The following is a 21,228-nucleotide window of genomic DNA, read 5'->3' as shown; positions in this document are numbered from 1 at the left end:
GAAACTGAGCTGCAGAGCTGCAAAACAAGGGCGCTCATTCATTGTAATCTAACCCATGACTCTTTGCTGATAGCATCTAAACATCGGCGCACTTTGCCAAACCATGACATGTTTTCCAGCATGAAATTGAGTATGTTTTAGAGCGGATCACACATATGGAAATGTTTCCCAAAAGGACTTCAGAGAGGGTCTTTGTTAGGAAGTATTTGCAGGTTTGTATTAATCCACATTCACTGTGCTCGGTGAGTACTGAGTGCAATGTATGTGGACTGTGTAATGCTAATGATGAATGTGTCACCCACTTCAAAGCTGTGACTCATTATTGTGGTTATTTATTCTTTGTATCCGGCCACAGAGATAACACTTGCCACATTTTTTAATTGTTAGTAATTGACAGCCTTATTCTTACATTTGTGGGAAAAGGAAAAAAAGAAAGAAAAATTCTACACTTTCTGCTTGGAGTACTCATGAATAAAAGTTTAATACTGTATGGCTCAGTTTCCCAGACATGGATTAACCCTAGCCCACTTTATTTATTTTTTTAAGCGGAGGCCTTTAATAATCCATGTCTGGGAAACCAGACATGGATGTACTTGGTAAAGATTTCAACAGTTAGACAGTAGTAGACTAACTTTGTCAGTGTGTGCATGTTAGTAAAGGGTAGCGTTTGGCTGAGAGTGCTGCTGCTAACTTGGTGGTTGTGGATCCCTGTTGTTGCAGCAGTATGGATTTGCATGATCCAGTAAAGACACAGCGAAACACAGCATCCTAGTGTCATATCCCCACCAGTTGGCTTGAATTAACATACCCACCTGTCCCCAGACGCGATAATGTCCCCCGAGTGTGCAGCTTGTTCTCAGCTGCGTGATCTGTTAACACAACATAAGAAGTGATGCGGTACCCATTAAGAAGCAGGCTTTTAATTCTATTTTTTTTTATTTGTTGTTTAGCTTTATGCCAGTATATAGAAGCTACTAAATTCAGAGATGGGGCCAGAGGAAAACTGGCAAGGGGAAATGAAGGTAACCTTCCCACCACACACACTTCTCTTCCTGCTAACTTAAGTTCAGCTTTAACCCTTAAACCCTTTAAACCCGGCACACTTTATTTTCTCGGCAGCCCTCTTTTGTTGCTGCACAGCTGTGTTTTCAGTTGTTTTCTGTACAGGTGTGGGGACACGTCTTTTCTGTTTTGCACACTCTTGATTTCTCTTCTCCCCCTCCTCCGTCTTCCCTCACCTCCTTCAGCAGCAGCTGAACAACGAGCTGATGTTTGACAATCACTGCTTCTGTTTCTCTCACACACACACAAATTCAGTGCTGCCTGCACTGCCATTGCTTGGTCAGTGTTTACTCTCCCCCTACGCTCTGAATGACTTTTCAGTACTGCCTTGGTATGTGCATCACTTCTGCTTAGCTCTGGGTTTGAATCAACTCAATTTGCGCTTCTATGACTGATTATTTTCCGTGTCCCTCTGTATTGCCAATAAAGCTGTCAGGAAGCATCGAGATATGTTAAAGTTGGCTATATTTCATTATTTTTTTATGATCTAATTTAAATTATCGAATGCTGCTGTTTGAGTGTATTTTCCTGTTTACCTTCTACAGCAGGAGGCTGGCAGCTTTATTTGATGCAATACAATTTTCCTCTCAAGACAAATATGCTAATGTGCTCTTTCCTCTGGAGCTGCAGCTGACATTTTTAAGCCGACTGTTCTGCTCTTGCGTCTGCATCTGGAAATCTGGTTTCTTAACTGTTTGTCTCCTGTTTTTTTTTTTTTTTTTCCTTTTTTTTTTTTTCTGCACTTTCTGTTTGTTTGACTTTCAGGTGAGAATTTTGAGCAGAGTCCACTGCGGAGAACCTTTAAATCCAAAGTCCTAGCACATTATCCAGACAATGTCGAGTGGAATCCTTTTGACCAGGATGCAGTGGGCATGGTATGGTATGATGCTGATACAACTTAAGAACCCTTAAATTGTAAACATTTTTTTGGCTTTCTACCAAAGGCAAATCACCAGGCCTGCGATAAAAATATTTCACTTGGATATAATATTGAAAAAATGGAAATGGCCATAAATAACAAACAAGAGAGAGGTTTCTGTTAGGTAACACCTACTCTTATAGGGCATCCACACAGGAAGGAACAAGCAGCTGTGTGGGAGACATTAAAAAGTCATTCAGAGAGGAAACAGACAAACTAGCCTGCGTCTACATGAAGTGGGCTGATCCCAGGTTAAACTTTTTTCTCAACTGATCTCAGCTGATCGATTTAAGGGACCTCTAATGGGAGTAAAGGATGTAGCTGGCATATGACAGGGTGGTAAAAACATTGAGGGTTTAGGTAAACATAGCGTGGAATAACTGCTCGTGATGAACTGTCAGTGAAAAATTGATGTGATGATCAAATCACTTGGACCCCTATGGTTTTTGACCTTGGAAAAATCCTGATAGGCCTTAAGAATAAGATAGATCTGTTAAGGAGCAAATCAACAATTCTCCATGTAAAGCATGTATAAGTATTTTTTGAATGTAGTGAACTGTTTCAGTGATATGAAGATATTCTATAGTAATTTTGTTTTAACTTTTAAATAATTTTTGCTGTTGTGTCTGTGAGTCAGGAGATTATTAATTTGAATTAAAGACACACAACGAGAGGAGGAAAGCGATCTTACCGCAGTCTCTAAAGCTCGGAAATGAAAACATTATATCATGCCTGTTTGATCTGCAGGAAATAATTTGAATCTATCCAGCTACAGTTTCATCTCCATGATGAGCCCTTTGTCTTTGTTCAGCTCTCTGAATCCTCTCCTGTATATCCTTTTTGCAGCTCTGTATGCCAAAGGGTCTGGCGTTCAGGACGCAGATGGACTCTCGGGAGCCTCAGTTCCACTCTTTTATCATCACCAGAGAGGATGGCTCTCGGACCTATGGCTTTGCCCTCACCTTCTTCGAGGAGGTGACCAGTAAGCAGATCTGCAGTGCCATGCAGACTCTTTACCACATGCACAACGCAGAGCAGTATGATATCTTGCACACTCCCACCTCCCCACAAGGACCCGAGGACCAGAGACGCCAACACACCCCTTCTCGTCCCATGCTCCACGCCGCGCCCGCCATCTCTCGTTTGCAGCGTTTTAACTCGTACGACATAAGCCGCGACACGCTATACGTGTCAAAGTGCATCTGCCTGATAACACCCATGGCCTTCGCTCAGGCCTGCAGCAAAGTGCTGCAGCAGCTTCATCAGGCCGTCTCTTCCCCACAACCCCCACCCCTTCCCCTAGAGAGCTACATCTACAACATCCTCTACGAGGTTCCCTTGCCACCTTCTGGGCGATCCCTCAAGTTCTCAGGCGTCTACGGGCCTGTGGTGTGCCAGAGGCCAAGCACATCAGAGCTGCCTCTCTTTGACTTTGCCATCAGTGAAATGTTTAACCTGCTGGGGGTGGAGAACGTTCTTCAGCTGTTCACGTGTGCCCTGCTAGAGATGCAGATACTGCTCTACTCACAGCGTAAGTAGCTGGTCTGCTGGCCTAAACACATGTTCATCATCCACGTGCATAAGTGTCAAATATATATGCAAATACACTGCAGTCAGGCTTGAATTTAACATTAGTTTGTACAGTTCATTAAAATTGGACATGTTTTCTAAATAGCTGAAAGGACAAGCTAATTGTAAATGATATGAAACATCTGCTTCTCTGCGGGTGGTGAGGTCATGTGATCCTGTTAGTAAAGTCGTGTCTCAAGAGATCTCTCTGGAGCTGGGGGACATGTCCCTGTCATCCCATGAGACTAGGTATTATCTGGGGAGCTTGAAGGATGTCTAACAAAGGAAACGGAATACTTAGATTGCTAATCACACAAAAATGTTGTTGCACTGTATATTCATTCTAGTCTTTTCAGTCATATTTAGTTACAGGAAGAAAATGTAAAACATTATATGGTCTAATAATAATAATAAGGCCTGTGTTAATCTTGGTCAGAACTCATTTGCACAACATATTGTCCATATCAGAAATCAGATGTGTTTCCACTATAAACAGCTGGCTGCCATACAGATAAAGTTATTAAAAAATGTTCTGATTTCCCTGTTAGGCAGCGTAGTACCTTGCTATTCACATTACAGTTGTAAGAAATGTTGTCAGAAATGAAGGAAAGAGGGGATTGTTTGACAGAGAAATTTCCAAGGTTTTGGAAGCCTTGCTCAGAGGAATCTGGTGTTTGAAACAATAGTTTTAAGCATATTGTTCCATCTCGTGCAGGATAACCTTCCTTAGTCTATCTATGTATCCTGTGTCCTTGGGGAAAAATGCTCAATTGAGAAAAACAATGCTCAACTGAGGAATTTAAAAAAACTACTTCAGCAATGTTCAGTAGTAATACAAATCAGTTTCGAGTCCACAATGATCATCTCACATTAAATTACCTAATTTTATAGGATCTGTTAGCTAGAAAGCTGTAGTTTTTGTTCAGTGTTCACCATTGAGAGAAAGCGCGTGCGTGTGCACAGAGAAACTTGGCGATGGATCTGATGTTCTGATGGGATTCATTACAATTTCAAGCGAAAGCAAATGGTTTACAAAACTGCAGGGCCCACAGGAGGGAGAAGCTCTTAATGGGGAAAGCTGTGGTGTTGCTAGGCAACCTGGAGACAGGGAGGAGAGAAGTGATGCAGGATGATTATTATTGGTTGGAAGTGACATCATGGTTCTTTTCACCCCCATAAGGCTCATCACTGCAGAACATGTGAAGGGTGTTGTGGAGAGTTAAGCCTTGGCAATCTGCCACTGAGGAAGAGCTGAGGGATTTTTACGAAGGGACGCCACACACCGAGGCGGGGGATGCTCTGCAAATAAGGAGACGACAGTGTGTGGCATGTGCTAAAAATAACACTGAAATTCTGATTAAAGGGAAAAAACAGCGTAGATAGCATCTTTTCCACAAAGCTGTAGAGGACAAGATGTTCAAATACAATCTGTTCTTCCTGTCCTTCCCAGACACTAACACTACTATGTGTGTTGTTACTACAGTTAAGATGGCATTTTTTAATGTTTATTTCTTGGTCATTTTCTGACATGAGGTTATTGAAGTCGAGTGTGACAGGACAGGTGAAGTCAGAGGGACAAAAAGGTGTAAAGGAGAAGTGCAAATGCACAGATCTGAGGTAGATTAAATGATGAAGGTTGTAGAGTCCAGCTCAGAGTTCCTCCAGTCATTACGTTGAAGTGTCCTTGAAGCATAAAGTAAAGCACTGCATGAATGTTTGTGTGAATGTGACTTGCAATAAGAAAGTGCTTTGAGTGCTCAGTCAGAGTAGAAAAGCACTATGTAAGTATCAGTCCATTTACTATTTAACAAATCAAGTTTAAAAACAACAAATATGATGCTGCGCCCCTGTCTGCACGTTCTGTGTTTTAAGGCTGCCGCACTATTATACAGATTCACGCTGGGATTTTGGCAACACACAAATAATCATTAAACAATGCCAGCTTTCCAGTGTATCATCGTTTTCATAGTTTTTTCCATGAAAAATCTAGTAGTCTTTGTTGTTATGAGGGGACCGAGTCACTTAAATCGAGAAAATTATATCGGTTTATTCTTAAAATATTTAGTGTTCTAGGCTATTCATAGTAAAAACTGAGCATCTGATCTAGGATCTCTCTCATATACAGTTGTGGTCAGAAGTTTACATAAATTTGGGCGTGAATGTCGTGGTACTGCGAGTTTTTAATGATTTCTTTGAACTGTTCTTTTTCTACGGTGGAATGATTGTACAGTATACATTGTTTTAATTTATTTTGGATTTTCTCTAATCTACAGTCTAAAAGGTCAAGATTATGAATGCAGGTTCAAAGGTACGCTTGCATTTACCTTAATCTTTTAATAAATGGTGCACAAGGTTCTAAAATGCTTTTAAACTTGACAAGACCAAGGTCTATTAACTTCTTGTTAGTTGTTACGATATATTTTCTCTGTGCCAGCAACAGAATTGTTTGACAGAACTCATCAGATTAAGCAATACTCAGAACAATGAGAAAGTCCAAGGAAATTGGTGAAGATCTAAGAGAAATGTAGATTTACACATTGGGAAAGTCTCTTGGAGCCATTTCTAAACAACTGCAGATTCCGGGGTCGTCAGTTGACTCTGTGCCAGGAACCAATTCTGCCAAGAAGACCGGTTAAATATCCACCAAGTATTCTTCTTTATAGCTACCAAGAGCGCCTGGTTGAAGTGCAGTTTGCATTTGACATTACGTATGTTTGACCCTGTGGGAATAAAAAAAAATTATAATCCAAATTAATTCAAACGTGTGCACCCAGTTCATTTTTTTAAAGTAGTGTGCTGTACAATCACTCCACCCTGGGAAAAGAAATCATAAGTCTAAAATACCTTGACATTCATGCCCTTGAATGTCATGGTATTTTGCGCCCATGACCACAACTGTAGTCAGGCTTCAGGTTCATATCATCACTGCTGACTGATCTGTGCCTACTGGCAAATAAAATGACATTTACCAAAATGAGTGACCGATGTTATCTGTTGTGTGACATTAGCTAAATATTTAAAGATGGTATGGAGACCCAAAAGACATCAAAATAGTTTATTTGAATTTGTTTCCATAGAACAAAATAAAATCGGCAGCTAATGATATCTTTAGGATCTGTGTCAGCCCAAAATGTCACAAAAGTTCTTCCTTATTCTTAACTAATCTACATCTGCAGAGAAAGCGCAGAGTGTTTTATCTTGTTTATTCCCTGTTAATCACTGCTAATATAGTAATGGCTCAAAACTAGCAAGTACCCTCTGTTAGTGACACAATCTGAGACTGCTGCAAGAAGTTGTTCGATCAGAACAGTGCTGAGTTTCACTTCTATGTCGTGCGAACTCTTCCGTCACAGCTTCTACCACTGCTCAGTGTGGATAATTCTAAACTGGTGAGGTCATGCAGCTTTAGGTGTAAGCGACAATGCTTGACCCTTTGTTCAAGTGGTTTCTTGTCAGTGGCCTAGTTTAAGAAGGAGATGGGTGATGTTAGTATTCATGTCCCCATCCTGGGAGAGGAAGCCTGCTGAGAAGAGGGATGAGGGAGAGGCCCAGGCTGGGGTGAGAGTCTCTTCTCATGGACCAGCACATGACCAAATGAAGGAAAGGTATTTATTTTGGCACCATACCGGGGGAGGCAGAGCTGCTCCCGAATCTGCAGTAGGTGTCAGCGGGATAGAAGAGGAATGCAGATGAGGACTGGACACATATTTACATGTATACCAGTTGGCTCAAGTGCAAAAGCCTGAACTCGGAGGAGTGCTGCTGTGTGGAGTCATGATAAAGGAATTTAATGTTTGCCAGAGTGCCAGCTGGCAAGCTGTGTCACACTTCAGAGTCTGGATCCTCCAAAAGACTCCACAAAAGGCCCTCCAGTGGAGTTTGTGTTCAAAAGAAATGGTGGGGCCTTACAGGAACCAAAACTTAATGTGTGATCAGGCAAGAGAATTATGCCAGTTTATCTCTAGTTTGGTGCCTTAAAAATGCTGTGTGTAATAGGCTGTCATTTAGAGTGGCATTGCAACAAGGAACAAATACCATACTTAAAGTGATTCAGTTGATAGTAAAGCACCCAGGGCTGCTCAGGATACATCAACTGTGCTCTTCAGAAGTCATTCCCTGTCATTCTGGTACAGCGAGTTTGCTCCATAAAGGTAGACAGGATCCACGTTCTGTGTGTCATAACAGCTAATTCCTTAAAGGTTGGTAATCAGTCCAGCTCATTCCTGTAAGTACAGAACAGAGAATAACAAAAGAGTTTTGTAACAAAGTATAAGCACTCCAGTTAGGTCACTCACATGTGCTGTCGATACTGAATCTGCCCTCAAACTGCCACCATCAGCCACGTTTTACCTTTTGACCCCAGCCAATAAGTGATCAAGCAGATGAAAGATCATATATAACACTGCTACTGCAAACATAGCGGGATTAGCTGTCTCGTCATGTGGTGCAGCTGCTGGATTTCGAACTCTTGAGAGCAAACAGAAGACAAGGCAACAATGTAATCCTATTAAAATAACATTCAAACAGTCATGTTGCGTAACCTCTGTCATACGCTGTTTACTGGCTCGAGTATTGTTTAGGTTTCAGATATGGGGGAAGTGTTGTGCAATATATTTTGTTTAGTAAATGCATAAAAGCATCAGCATTTGGTAAATTTCATAATGGAGGAAACGACAACGATCAACCAAGATTTTAACGATTTGATCGGTTATCAGATCAGACGATGAACCTGATGTCAGAGCTGCATTTGCTACAAACACCCATCTTTATCTTTTGTCTGTTTGTGTGTAACAGATTACCAGAGGCTGATGACGGTGGCAGAGAGCATCACAGCCTTAATGTTCCCCTTCCAGTGGCAGCATGTGTACGTTCCCATCCTGCCCGCCTCCCTTCTCCATTTCCTCGATGCTCCTGTGCCGTATCTAATGGGCCTCCACTCCAATGGGCAGGATGACCGCACCAAGCTAGAGCTGCCACAGGAGGTAGATTCAGAGAGCAGTGTCTGAGTTACTGAGTGCAAACCTTCGTCATGTCTAATATTTGACTGTGTTACCGCTCCAGAAACCAAATCTTTAATTTCATGGTTTTATTTGTTCTTATCTCACAAACTGTGTTGCAGCTTCTGCACTGATTTGATTTGTGCTTTGCTGCTTGATATTTTTATTTCATTTCAGCCTTATGTTTGTGTGATGATGTGTTGTTGCAATAAAAATGCTGCTCAGTATGAGAAAACATAAAAGTTCGTGTTTGGTGCAATGCATAGACGCGCTAATGCCGTAGCAGTGTGGGTCTTCAGTTGGTCTAGGTGAAGTAGAGCCGTTTGTGACCGGGCTGTGGGATGGCTGAATGATGATCATCCCTTTCATTGATGATTAATATCTTGTAAACAACCAGATTCTGAGTCAGGGCCTTGCGAGAGACTGGTGCCTCATTCAGGGTGTAACCCGCTCATGATCTATGGCAGCTAGGATAGGTTCCTCCCCACCGTGACCCTGAATTGGAAATGAACTGAACTTGAACTAGACGTTTTCTTCGTATAACCTACACAGTGTAGGTATTTCAGAGTCAGTTATTGCTCTCTTGAGCGTGTCAGCTTTATATTTTCAGTCATCAGTGACCTTTTTAATTCAGTGGGCTGGAATGTCCAACTGAATGAAATGTATAAAAACAGGATCTATAATATTACAATACAATACAAAACTGTCTGTAAAGCTTTGTTAAATGTAATATAATCATTACTCTGCTATTTCTCTTATTCCAGGCAAACTTGTGTTTTGTGGACATTGATAATCACTTCATTGAACTGCCAGAGGAGTTGCCACAGTTTCCCAACAAACTCGAGTTCATTCAGGAGATCTCCGAGGTGCTCATGTCCTTCGGCGTGTCTCCAGAGGGAAACATTTACTCCAGCGACAGCCAGGCCAAGTACCGGGGCTTCCGAGCAGCTGATATGGTCTCTGACAAGCGTAACGGCAATCTGGCCTCACCCCTCAACTCCTACCTGCTGAGAGAGAATGAGACAATTGCCAGACTGCAGGCTCTGGTCAAGCGGACAGGTGTCAGCTTAGACAAGGTGAGAAATGATGTAATGTCGTTAATTAAAACGGGCTGCAAAAATAACCACGTGTGACTCACTGGACTTAGTTACATCACCAAGACTGATCATTTAAGTAGGTAAAAATAGGAGCTTTAGATTGGGCACCAGGTCTACGAATATATTTATATTAATGAATTTATTGACAACTGGAAATTCATTTGAGGTGTTTTAATTTTTAGGACTGTCCTCTTCTTTGTAGAAAAATCATTGCAGTGAAAATAAATTTTCTTCTGGCATTAATATATTTCTATAAGTAGGTAATTAACTCTTAGAATATATATTGATGAGTGAAGTCTGAGTTAAAGTGCATCCATAACCATCCGTTACTAGCAGCATCGTTGCAGTAAGGGACAGCAAACATAAGGGGGCGCCCTCTTACACCACAAACACACATGTTTTGTCAGTACACAAAAGGAGGTGGTTTGCTTTTTAAAATATTTTCTCTTCCTTTTAAATACACCAACTCATTTCTGAGTCGTGTGACTATTTTTCAGCTTTGCGGTACATGAATAAGATGCACTCAGTCTAAAGACTGACGGATGAATTAATGGATGCATCGAGAAGGCCTCTGTACAGCGTAAGCAGCTTATGCTGTTGTGGGCAACATTAGCTTTCCTTGAATGGATTTGCGCATCGTCAAGGTCTGACCTTATAATTATTCCTATCTAAAGGCACGGCTGAATTCCTATTAAAGAAACAAGGCCCTGATTAAATGGCGTTCCAGGTCACGTCAGTGGATTGGATATTTTCCTGCACAGTGGCAGCCCTGCTCTGTTATTTTAGCTGCCTGGCGCTGGCATCTGTCCAGCCGACATGCTGACATGTTCAGTTAAAATGAGGTCATAAATCAAGACTCATGTCCTTGGCCATCTTTCCCATGACCCTACTTCTTCTTCATCACTATAAATGTGATAAAAGTCACAAGAGGTGACGTGAAAAATAGATGTGCTTCTGCCTCTTTTCTTCATTGAATGAGCGTTTTCCTTTTTTTCGGACCCTTCTTACTTTGTGTTCTTTTGTATTGTAATCGGTCAAAATCAGCATTTACAACAATGTTTCTTAATGTTGATGCACATCAGCTGGAGGTCAGAGAGGATGCCAGCAGCAACAAGGATGGGCGGGTTCAGTGTGACGAGGAAGAGTTGAAAATGCACCAGCTCAACATCCAGGTGCGCGAGGTCTTCGCTAACCGGTTCACCCAGATGTTTGCAGACTATGAGGTGTTTGTCATCCAGCCGAGTCATGACAAAGAGTCCTGGTTCACCAATCGAGACCAGATGCAGAACTTTGATAAGGTAAAGTGGTATAGCTGCTTTGTTAGCAAAGCATAGTAATGATTTAGCATAATATATATGTAATCTTTATATCTTGTACCTTTGTGACTGTGTGCAGGCCTCCTTCCTGTCTGACCAACCAGAACCCTACCTGCCCTTCCTGTCACGTTTCTTGGAGACGCAGATGTTTGCGTCCTTCATCGACAGTAAGATCCTCTGTCACGATGACGAGGAGAAGGAGCACACGCTGAGGGTGTTTGATGCTCGCGTGGATAAGATCCGCATGCTGAACGTGCGCACGCCCACGCTGCGTACTTCTATGTATCAGAAGTGCACAAACATCGAAGAAGCAGGTGAGGAGGAAAAGGAGGAACATTAATCTATATGGTGGGATTGTTTTCAAAGCTCCAAATGTTTGAATTTGGCTCTCTTAACTCTTGATAGGTTTGCACTTAAAAAGGTTGCAGGTTATGCATTGAGAATGAACAGCTTCACTGGAGTGTCTTTAATTTAAAACTATTAAAAGAAATGGACCTCTGAATGTTTGTGATTGTAATTAAAGAAGCATTTAAAACTGCAGAACTCAATAATCTGCAGTGCAGTTATGTACGAATCTGACAGACCTCTGGAGGTTTGCTGTCTTTAGTTACCTGACTGGTTGTTGCTGTCTTGCTTGCAGACACCCTGTTTAAAAAGCGTCTTGAAAAAGCTGACTTTATCGCTCCTGGACCTCATGTCATTGAGCCGGAGAAGGCCCAGACCGAATTTCGTAATATTTGTTCTCATTATCTCAACCAATCTAGGGTGGTGGTTCTTTCAATTATGTGTGCAATGTGTTAAGTTAGGTTGGCTCATAGAGGAAGTATAGACTTCCTTTAACCTTGTATTTGGAATAAGTCACACTGGCAGTGGTTTATGCAGGAAAGCTTTTAAAAGCATGGACTGATGCTCTTGCTCATTCTGCTGAGTCTGGAGAATGTGAAAAGAGAAAGGGGTGAATAAGAGATGAAGCAAATGTTACCATGAACTTTTCACATATTACTGTAAAATAAGTTCCTCTATGAGATCCTCACTGCATTGCACACATGACAGTTTTTCCAAAGCTTGGTGATCTGTTATTGATTTTTACTGATATAGTTGCAGGAAAAAGTTTTCTAACCCCTTTGAGATATTTGTGCAAGAATTACCCCTTACTGAGTAACTTAGGAAGCTTATTATGAGGTTTAATGTCATGATTTACGTCTGTTTTGCCATCAGTGGACATCAGTGATGGCCAAATTTAATTCAAAAGGACTCTAAGCAGGCTCCAATACATAATCTAAAGTAATTTTTGTCAGTAAATAAAAGACAGTCTCTTTTCCTCATTTTAATTTTAAATCTGATCAAATTACTCAAAGTATATCTCAAAGGGTTAACAAAGCCTTTCCTGCAGCTATAATGTAACACGTACAGGTTAAAGGGTTGATGATAAATCCTATACAAGAAAAAACATTTATGTGAATTCCAACTTCACCCAGCCAGTGTTTTTCCACCGTTTTCATGCTGCGCTTTTGCAGCTTCAAATATCTCACATCCCCCTGTTTTGTTTTGTTTTTGGCTTTTGTTTTTATTGCCATTTGATGGACAACAGGAAGTAGTATTATTTTTCTCTGTTTCTCTAACATCGTGGGAGCTTTTCCTCACACAGCCCATGTGTGTGGGGGGATGTTTTTAATAAAGCATAAAAAAAATCACTGTGTAAAGCTGCATGACTCGGCTGGTTCTTTTGAAGACAACAAAACATCTGCTCTGAGCCTTTTTTCTGTCATTTCTCTCGGTTCTGTGGGTGCTTTTTCTTTTCTTTTCTGCTGTCATCTGGTTTCTAAATTTGAAATGAAAAGTTCTTAGTCATTATCTGAATTTCACAACATAACTTGACAGGGTTGGTATAACAATGAACCTGTTCTATTTACTCCAGTTGTTCCTGGAATTTTGAAGTCAGGATATCCATTAAATCATTTTATTGATGATCTGTTTCCATAAATGGCAAAAAGCTATATCTTTTACTGATGGGACTGTTTTTTTTGTTGTTTTTTTTTTTTTTAATCTTTTCAATCCTAAATGATTTTTTTGTATTAGATGCTGGAATAACTTAACTAAAATTCTTCACCGGATCATCTTTTAAATTCAAGAGTAAGATAGAAAGAAGACATTTAATCAAACACACACATATCTCAGCAGTAAAAGTAGGGTGACTTTGAAACATGATGATATAATCCCTCTGCTGACTTGTGTACCCCTCACACACCTCCACAGAGAAAGCCATTGAGATGAGAGTCTCAAAGATCGACCACACTGCCCTGCACCCCCACCTGCTGGACATGAAGATCGGCCAGGGGCGCTACGAGCAGGGCTTCTTCCCCCGACTGCAGTCTGATGTGCTCTCCACTGGACCCACCAGCAACAAGTGAGTATTTGTAGCTCACTACTGTCTCTGTCCTCTTGTGATTAGTGTATATTTGAAATGAACCTTTGATGTGTGGGTTTGATGGCTGTTTTACATTTGTTTCTTTTTCTGTGTTACAGATGGGCCAAGAGGAGCGCTCCGGCTCAGTGGAGGAGGAGGGATCGGCAGAAGCAGCACGCTGAGCACCTTTATTTAGACAATGACCAGAGAGAGGTGAGAGCGCCCCCACAGTGTTTTCTTTCATCAGCTCCTTCACACAGATGGACTGCTTGAGCTTTGATGTCATTTTGCATGATCTCTTGTCTGTTTGCTCTTCCCATCAATGTCTGCTCTTACACCTGTTCTTACACATTTCATTTCTTTTCTTTTTCTGCTTGCCTTACACTCACGCCCTCACACTCGCAGCATGTAGAGTGTTTGTTTCCGGAGCTCCAGCTCCTGCTGTTTCTTGACTACTACTGGCTCTCGCAGTCCTTCAAGCCCTGTCTAAAGTCGGTGACTGTGGACGTGGTATGTGTTGGTTGTCCGTAGAGCGCAGTACCTGTCCACGCATGTGGTCTTTTCCTCCACGTATAGCAGCTGAGCTTTGTTTGAGTATCAGTGTTACTTTTGTGTGTGTCAGGTGTGGGTTTAGGAGGTGGAACTGATAAGCAGTGACGTAATTAAAATGCAGCTTCATTTTATCAGTTTTCTCCAAAATTGTGACCTATCTTGATCCTTGTAGTTTAAACTGTAGGACGCGCTTCGATTTAATATTCCCATACAGAGCGACACCAGCTCTGTGTCTAACCACAGAGCTGTTTGTTGTAGATGTAGTGACATGAGCACACGTTATTGTACTCGCTAACTAAATCCTCTCTCTTTCATCAGAAATACATCCAGGAAGCCAGAAACTTGGGCACAACCATCAGACAGCCTAAACTGTCCAACCTGTCACCGTCTGTCATCGCTCAGACTAACTGGAAATTTGTTGAAGGATTGCTAAAGGAGTGCAGGAACAAGGTTTGCCTATCACCAGTTTTTGGTTTCACAGATTAAAACTCATCACGTATAAAACTCAGTTATGATTGAAGTTTGGGATGAAGCTCTCTTTGGCTACTTTAACGCTCTTTAAATGCTGTTAATGCAGTGTTATTTAGAGTTATGACCAATTTTCAAAACATAAAAAAACCCCAAAAAAAGCATTTTCTACCTACACGAATCGTCTGTTTTTAAGGTATTTCTTTCGGCTTCTCAGAAACAAATATTAGGTTTGAATTGTTGTCTCTCTGCAGACTAAACGTATGCTGGTAGAGAAGATGGGGCGTGAGGCTGTGGAGTTGGGCCACGGAGAAGTCAGCATTACCGGTGTTGAGGAAAACACCCTGATTGCAAGTCTCTGTGACCTGCTGGAGAGGATCTGGAGCCACGGGCTGCAGGTTAAACAGGTCAGGAAAGACTGCAGTCAGCATGCACACTCGTTTTAACATACAGTGCTCTCGGGGGACGTGTAGCACTAATGCCGGTTTTCTCTCTTTCTTTTAAGGGTAAATCTGCCTTGTGGTCCCACCTGCTGCACTACCAGGACAGCAAAGAGAAGAAAAATGCAACCCCAGGTAGTTTAGGGCCTCCAGGTAAGAACAAAAATCCTTTTGGCTGATGATCGCAGTCATTTAACAAACCGATGGCTTCTGCTTCAGTTATGCTTCTTTCTTTTACTCCAGGGTTCATTCATGACACCGAGAGACGTAAATCTGATGGCGGCGGATCGGTTATGCCTCCCCTGAAAATCTCCCTGATCCAGGACATGAGGTGAGGCATCTGCTGAAATGTGCACCTCAGCGAAGGAATAAAAGAGGAAATCATTTCATGCTCAAAGTACTCAAAGATGTTCTGGAAATGGGCACCTTCAGACCACTGTATTTTAGACTGATACTGCCCCCCTGTGGTAGACCATTGAACGCAATATTGTTATTATATCCCTATCATAATAATCTGGGCTGATCCTGTGTATCCTCATGCGTCCAAAATTCCAATATCCTGAAACAAGACACACATAAAACTTGCAGATTTCACTGTGGGGTTACATTATTACTATAGTCTCTCCAAACAAAATACTATAAAACCAGCAGTATTTGCAGGAATACCATTAGTTTAATATAATAGCATTTATATTTAGAGAAGGATTTTCTAATGACTTTTACGATATAAACAAAAGCATGAAGTAATTCTGCTTAAATGCTGTGATGTTCTAATCAGAATTTATTTATTTATTTTTTAATTCCTACCACTGCACTGAACATCCAGATCCACCTCTGCTATGCATATTATAACTGTATGTTTTAGTTAATGATAATAATAACAAAATAAAGATAATTTGTAAGCTGTTAGAAAAATCCAGGATTGCAAAGGTCCAGAAAAAGGCAGTACAGAAAAATTCAAATAAAGTACAAAATTAAATTAAATAACCTATAAATATGCATCCCACATAATTATACAGTTCATATATACATGTGTAGACTCTCATATTAAAAACAAAAAAGGCATAAAGGTGAGTATTTTGTCCGTAGTAGTCGTGTTATACAAAAAGCAGTTTCACCTTTTGTGGAGCCCGTGAGATATGCGACTGCATAGATGGAGAGAGGACACGACATACAGAAAAACCCTCACTGATCACCATCCCAGACCCTCAGGCCAGCCTTGTTGCCCCAATTTGATCAAAATGTTGTCATCCGGTCTATTATTTTTAAAAACCAAGAGTTTTAACATCATCGACAGCTCTATATCTACATGCTTCAACATGCATGTATGTGTGTGTCTGCATCACTTTCGTCATGTTTACCCACCATAACCAGCCAGGGTTGAGGAGTCTGGGGTTGCGTTGTTTGAAGACGACACAGCGTAAGTGTGTGTGTATGTGTAACAGCGTGTTACTTCCAGCCTAATTACCAGACCTCCCGCCAGTCTGACTGAGTGAAAAGGAGAGGAGGGGTCAACTTGGGGCGCAAACATGCAGCTCGACTCCGCACTGGTGGATGGAGCCTCCTCCGCATTCACGTAAACGTCTGACGGCACAGACACGGTGGCAAAGAGGCAACCACCATCATAATACTTCATTTAATCCTAACAGGGAGTTAATCTCACATTTTTAAAGCTTCGCGTGTGTTGCAGTGCGTTTAATAATAACATTTCATGTAGTAGGTGTTTCCCACTGTTGCTATGGCGATAACGAGCACAGAAAACTGGGTTACTTGACGTGATTGGGCGTGGAGGGTGGAGACGGGGAGGGGGCTGGAAGGTGGAGAAGAAGCGCGTATGGCACAGGTGGAGTGGAAGGAAATGTGTCTGGACGTCAGAGACGTGATAGTGGCTCGGCGCGATGGCGCGGGGGCGAGACGGCCACGGCGGAAACATCACATGGGGCGAACAGAGACAGACTTTGGTCTGTGTGTAACAGCATCAGTTACAGTTTTATTTACACAGAGCCAGGTCACAGCATCTCAGGACACTTTGTATTTAATTATCTGTCAGACTGGGACAGGCAATGCTGAAATTTTTTCAAATTTTATTTTTTTAGTTAATTAATACAGCCTTTTCATTTGTCAGTTTCTTACAATGTTGATAGATTAATATTCTTTTAGGGTGCTGAAGCTTTTTAAACATCAATATTTGTTTATATCTGCTTCCTTCTTTGAGTTGAATTGTTGAATCTGAATCTCTTTAAGAAGATTCTGCATATAAATGTGCAACAACTACGTGAGTGTGAACTTTGGCTACATACAATCAAAAGGTCTGTACAGAGAGCAAGAATGCATTTTTGTGTATTAGCTATTTAGCTTTCTATTCACTTAAAAAAAAAAAAAAGTCTTCTTATAAAGAAATGACTGGAAACATGATTGGGCTGAGCAGGAGGTCTTCGGCCTGATATAAAGTATCTCTTATCCGGAAAATATGTAGCTACACCAGGAGCCTGGAAACATTTGTCCATTGCCCCCAGACAGTAAATCATCAGGCGATGGCAGCTTGGTTTCCAGATTGGCGGAAATTAATTTAAGTTTACACAGTTAAATTTAGACAACACACTTGTGTGTTCACCTGTATAAATCCATTCATATCACCTTGGTTGTTCCACTGAGAGCAAACAAGATATATTCATGTCAGATATCAGACTTTTAGTTCTTCTTCACTCTTTATGTGCTTACACGCCACTCTGCTCTCTGGCTCTCTTCGTCCTCTCACTCCAAACCTGTCACGGCAGATGGCTGCCCTTCCCTGTGCCAGGTTCTGCTGGAGGTTTTTTCCTGTTAAAAGGGAGTTCTTTCTTCCCACTGTCCTCAAAGTGTTTGTTCATTGGGATTGTTTGATGGTTGGGGCTTTCTCTGTATTATTGTAAGGTATTTATCTTACAATATAAAGCACCTTGAGGAGACTTCTGTTGTGATTTGGTTCTATATGAATAAAATTGACTGGAATTGTTGATAATATGTTGAAGTATTGCCTATCCTTGCACTTCTGTGACACTGCAGGAATCTAATTTTTCTATGTCTGATATCTAGCATCAGTTCTTCCTCCCTGTAATCTCTAAATCTGTTGTTATTTTTTATTTGCAGGCACATTCAGAACATAAGCGAGATTAAGACAGATGTGGGCAAGGCCCGAGCCTGGGTTCGCCTCTCTATGGAGAAGAAGCTCCTTTCCAGACACCTGAAGCAGCTGCTTTCAGATCACGAGCTTACAAAGTGAGCAAAAGGACACAAACAGCAGAGTTTATATGTGCTTCCATTTATCGCAGGGTCACTATTTGTCAGAACAACTGCAATAAGTCACGCTGATGCAGATTAAAGATCTTTGGATTTGTTTTTCTTCCTGCTGTGTGTGCTCATCTGACCTTCTTTCTTTGTTTTGTGAAGCAATGTCTGTGTCATATGAAATGAAGATGTGATCTAACCATTTATAATGCATTAAGTCTCTTGAAATTTCAGAGCATCATGCTATAGTTCCCCTCTACATAAATAATTCATAGTTTTCTTCATAATTGATATCCGAGTACTAAAGTGGGTCAGGGGATTTCTGTCTGCCTTTTATTGACCTTACAGTGGTATTTATTTCACCTAATGCTAAACAGTGTGCACGTTGTCATCCATTTACCTCAAAAAATGATCATGTCTTGTGCTTGTATATACCAAGGCATTATTATCTTTTAATTGTAATCGTAGCAGAAATAATTTAATTTCTCTAACAATCTTCTTCTTTTTAGGAAGCTATACAAGCGCTACGCCTTCCTGCGCTGTGACGATGAGAAGGAGCAATTTCTTTACCACCTCCTGTCCTTTAATGCTGTGGATTACTTCTGTTTCACCAACGTCTTCACAACCATCAGTGAGCCTGACCCTGTACTCCATGAACAACCAGCTTTTATGGATTTCAGTTCATTGTGTAACCTTTGTTTTCCCTCTGCCTCTCAGTGATCCCCTACCACGTGGTGGTTGTTCCGAGTAAGAAGTTGGGTGGCTCCATGTTCACAGCCAACCCTTGGGTGTGTGTTTCTGGTGAGCTGGCGGAGACCGGAGTCCTGCAGGTCCCCAGAAATACTCTGGAGATTACTTTTGAGGTTGGTATTAATTCTCATATAAAGGCTAATTCCACCGCATTACAACTGGGTTCTTAATTGGATAATATAGTATGTAAATTTGCAAAAAAGTAAGTGTTGCAATTAGGGAAGAAAGCAGCACAGATGGAAAGAAATATAACTCTGTTACTAACCATATTATCTAAATCAATGGTTATCAAATTTGGACCCCAGGGACTTGATATCTGCTGATATCTGCAAGCAATAGCTGAAGGGTCCACAAAGTAATCCACTTATAATATAATAAAACAGTGGTCTATCATTAAAAAGTGCATGTATACAAATGTGAACTGCACTAATAAAACAGTTATTGCTCTCTCTAGTAGAAGCTGACCATCTGTCATAAATAACTGATCAAATGTTCTAAGTGCTGTGTGGCCTGAGTAATTGGCAGCAAGCATGTGACTCAAAGGCAAACCAGCTTAATCTGGATTACAATGATGAGTCCCTAGAAACTCTCCCTGATGAAAGACCCCTGGGCACACAAACTCTGAGACTTCTGATTTAAATTGCTCACTCTAGGAAAAATGTCCAGTTTCACAGCACTTCATGCTAAAATCAATCAGTTGTGCTGCTGAGTTGCACAGGTAACAATTTGACTGCCATTGTTTTCTCTGCCACACTGTTTTGGTGAAATGGTGTTTTTGTTTCAAACGTTTCTCCTCCAACTGTGCAAAGAAGCCAGAGATGTAAACACAGAGTTGTTCAGCTCCACTTCAATAAAGATAGACACAGGAAATATTTCATACGTCGTGCAATGACTCTTCACATGCAACACGTTTTTCTAGCAAAGAATTATCTGCTCTCTCATCTCGTTAGCTATATTTCAACCCTGCACTGTGTACTACACTTTACACTCTCTGTATACTCAGTCACTTTAATGCCACCTGACATTTGCTGTGCTTGTTTTTATTATATTTAGCAAGCGATTTTTATTCTGATTGATTTTTCTTTATTTATATTTTTAAGCTTATTTACTTTATTGTATTATATTCAGCTTTTTTATTTAAAATTTTACTTAACCTCCTGTATTGTAGTCACACCTTGCCTAGTACTAGTCGAACGCCCTTTTGTCTGCAAGACTGTCTTTAATCTTCATGGTATAAATTCAACAAGGTGCTAAAAACATTCCTCAGAGATTTTCCTCCATTATGACATGATAGCATCACACGGTTGCTGCGGATTAGTCAGCTGCACATCTCTGATGTGAATCTCTCGTTCCACCACACCCCATATTTGATTGAGATCTGGTGACTGTGGAGGCCGTTTGAGTAGTCAGTTTAAGTGCATTTTACAACACAGTGGTCCCTTGTTTATTGCGGGAGTTACGTTCTAAAAATAACCCGCGATAGGTGAAATCTGTGAAGTAGCCAACTTTATTTTTTTTTAATTATTATAGATGTTTTAAGGCTGTAAAACCTCTCACTACCGCAGGTGCCTTTGACGGTGCAAAACGTTTCATTGACATTGTTGTGTATGTTGGGGAGAACACTTACAAACATACAGTACAGCACTTCAGAGTAACACTGCTAGCGATCGGAGATTTATGTAAATTTGACAAGCTGAACGCATTCTGTACTGTAAAGGAGACGTGGCACAGAGGAGACTGATTAAAAATGTGCTGTAAAAAAATTAAAAAGCATTCAAATTGCACAAAAAAAACAAATCTGCCAAACGACGAGGCCGCAAAAGGTGAACAGTGTTATAGTGAGGGATCACTGTACACACTTGGTATCGGGGTCAATATAGAAAATATCCTTCTAACTATTATACCACCGCCAGCAGCCTGAACCACTGATACAAGTTTGGATGGATCCATGCTTTCATGTTGCTCATGTCGAATTCTGACCCTACTATTTGAATATTGCAGCAAAAGACTCGTCAGACCAGGCAACATTTTTCCATTCTTTTGTTGTCTTCTGCTGCTGGAGCCCATCTGCTTCACAGTTCGACATGTTGTACGTCCAAAAATTACTCGTCTGCATACCTTTGTTGTAAAAATATCACTATATGACTTATTAATTCCTCCTTCTCACCTCAAATCCGTCCGGCCATTCTCCTCTGACCTCTGGGGTCAATAAGGCTTTTTCACCCACAGAACTGGTGCTCACTCAGTAGTCTCTCTTTTTCAGACCTGTGCTCTAAACATTGGGTTGTTTAAGAATAACCCATCTAGTAGATCAGTTTCTGATATGCTCAGACCAGCAGAAGTCTCTTAAATCATCTTTTTAGCCAATTCTAATGCTCAGTTTT

At 41.0% G+C, this 21,228-nt stretch overlaps 1 protein-coding gene across 6 annotated transcripts in view; it reads left to right on the top strand.

Annotated features, from left to right (window-relative positions):
• Window positions 1-21,228, top strand: part of dennd5a (DENN/MADD domain containing 5A) — a 33,823-nt gene that overhangs the window by 8,167 nt on the left and 4,428 nt on the right. Inside the window, exons 2-19 of one of the 6 annotated variants that reach the window (XM_005724329.1) lie at window positions 951-1,022; window positions 1,828-1,937; window positions 2,828-3,512; window positions 8,345-8,532; window positions 9,312-9,623; window positions 10,727-10,942; window positions 11,040-11,274; window positions 11,601-11,690; window positions 13,217-13,367; window positions 13,487-13,580; window positions 13,773-13,877; window positions 14,238-14,369; window positions 14,642-14,794; window positions 14,893-14,980; window positions 15,071-15,158; window positions 17,957-18,085; window positions 18,604-18,725; window positions 18,812-18,957. In XM_005724329.1, coding sequence (XP_005724386.1) covers window positions 951-1,022; window positions 1,828-1,937; window positions 2,828-3,512; window positions 8,345-8,532; window positions 9,312-9,623; window positions 10,727-10,942; window positions 11,040-11,274; window positions 11,601-11,690; window positions 13,217-13,367; window positions 13,487-13,580; window positions 13,773-13,877; window positions 14,238-14,369; window positions 14,642-14,794; window positions 14,893-14,980; window positions 15,071-15,158; window positions 17,957-18,085; window positions 18,604-18,725; window positions 18,812-18,957 — 3,116 coding nt within the window. The remainder of the gene's footprint in view (window positions 1-950; window positions 1,023-1,827; window positions 1,938-2,827; window positions 3,513-8,344; window positions 8,533-9,311; window positions 9,624-10,726; window positions 10,943-11,039; window positions 11,275-11,600; window positions 11,691-13,216; window positions 13,368-13,486; window positions 13,581-13,772; window positions 13,878-14,237; window positions 14,370-14,641; window positions 14,795-14,892; window positions 14,981-15,070; window positions 15,159-17,956; window positions 18,086-18,603; window positions 18,726-18,811; window positions 18,958-21,228) is intronic. The other 5 variants (XM_005724330.1, XM_005724331.1, XM_005724332.1 and 2 more) reach the window with 5 other exon arrangements.

This window comes from Pundamilia nyererei, unplaced genomic scaffold, assembly GCF_000239375.1.
Source record: "Pundamilia nyererei isolate P.nyererei 1_Seehausen unplaced genomic scaffold, PunNye1.0 scaffold00011, whole genome shotgun sequence".
In the NCBI taxonomy this organism is placed as follows: domain Eukaryota; kingdom Metazoa; phylum Chordata; class Actinopteri; order Cichliformes; family Cichlidae; genus Pundamilia; species Pundamilia nyererei.
This window is presented reverse-complemented; position numbering and strand designations above follow the sequence as displayed.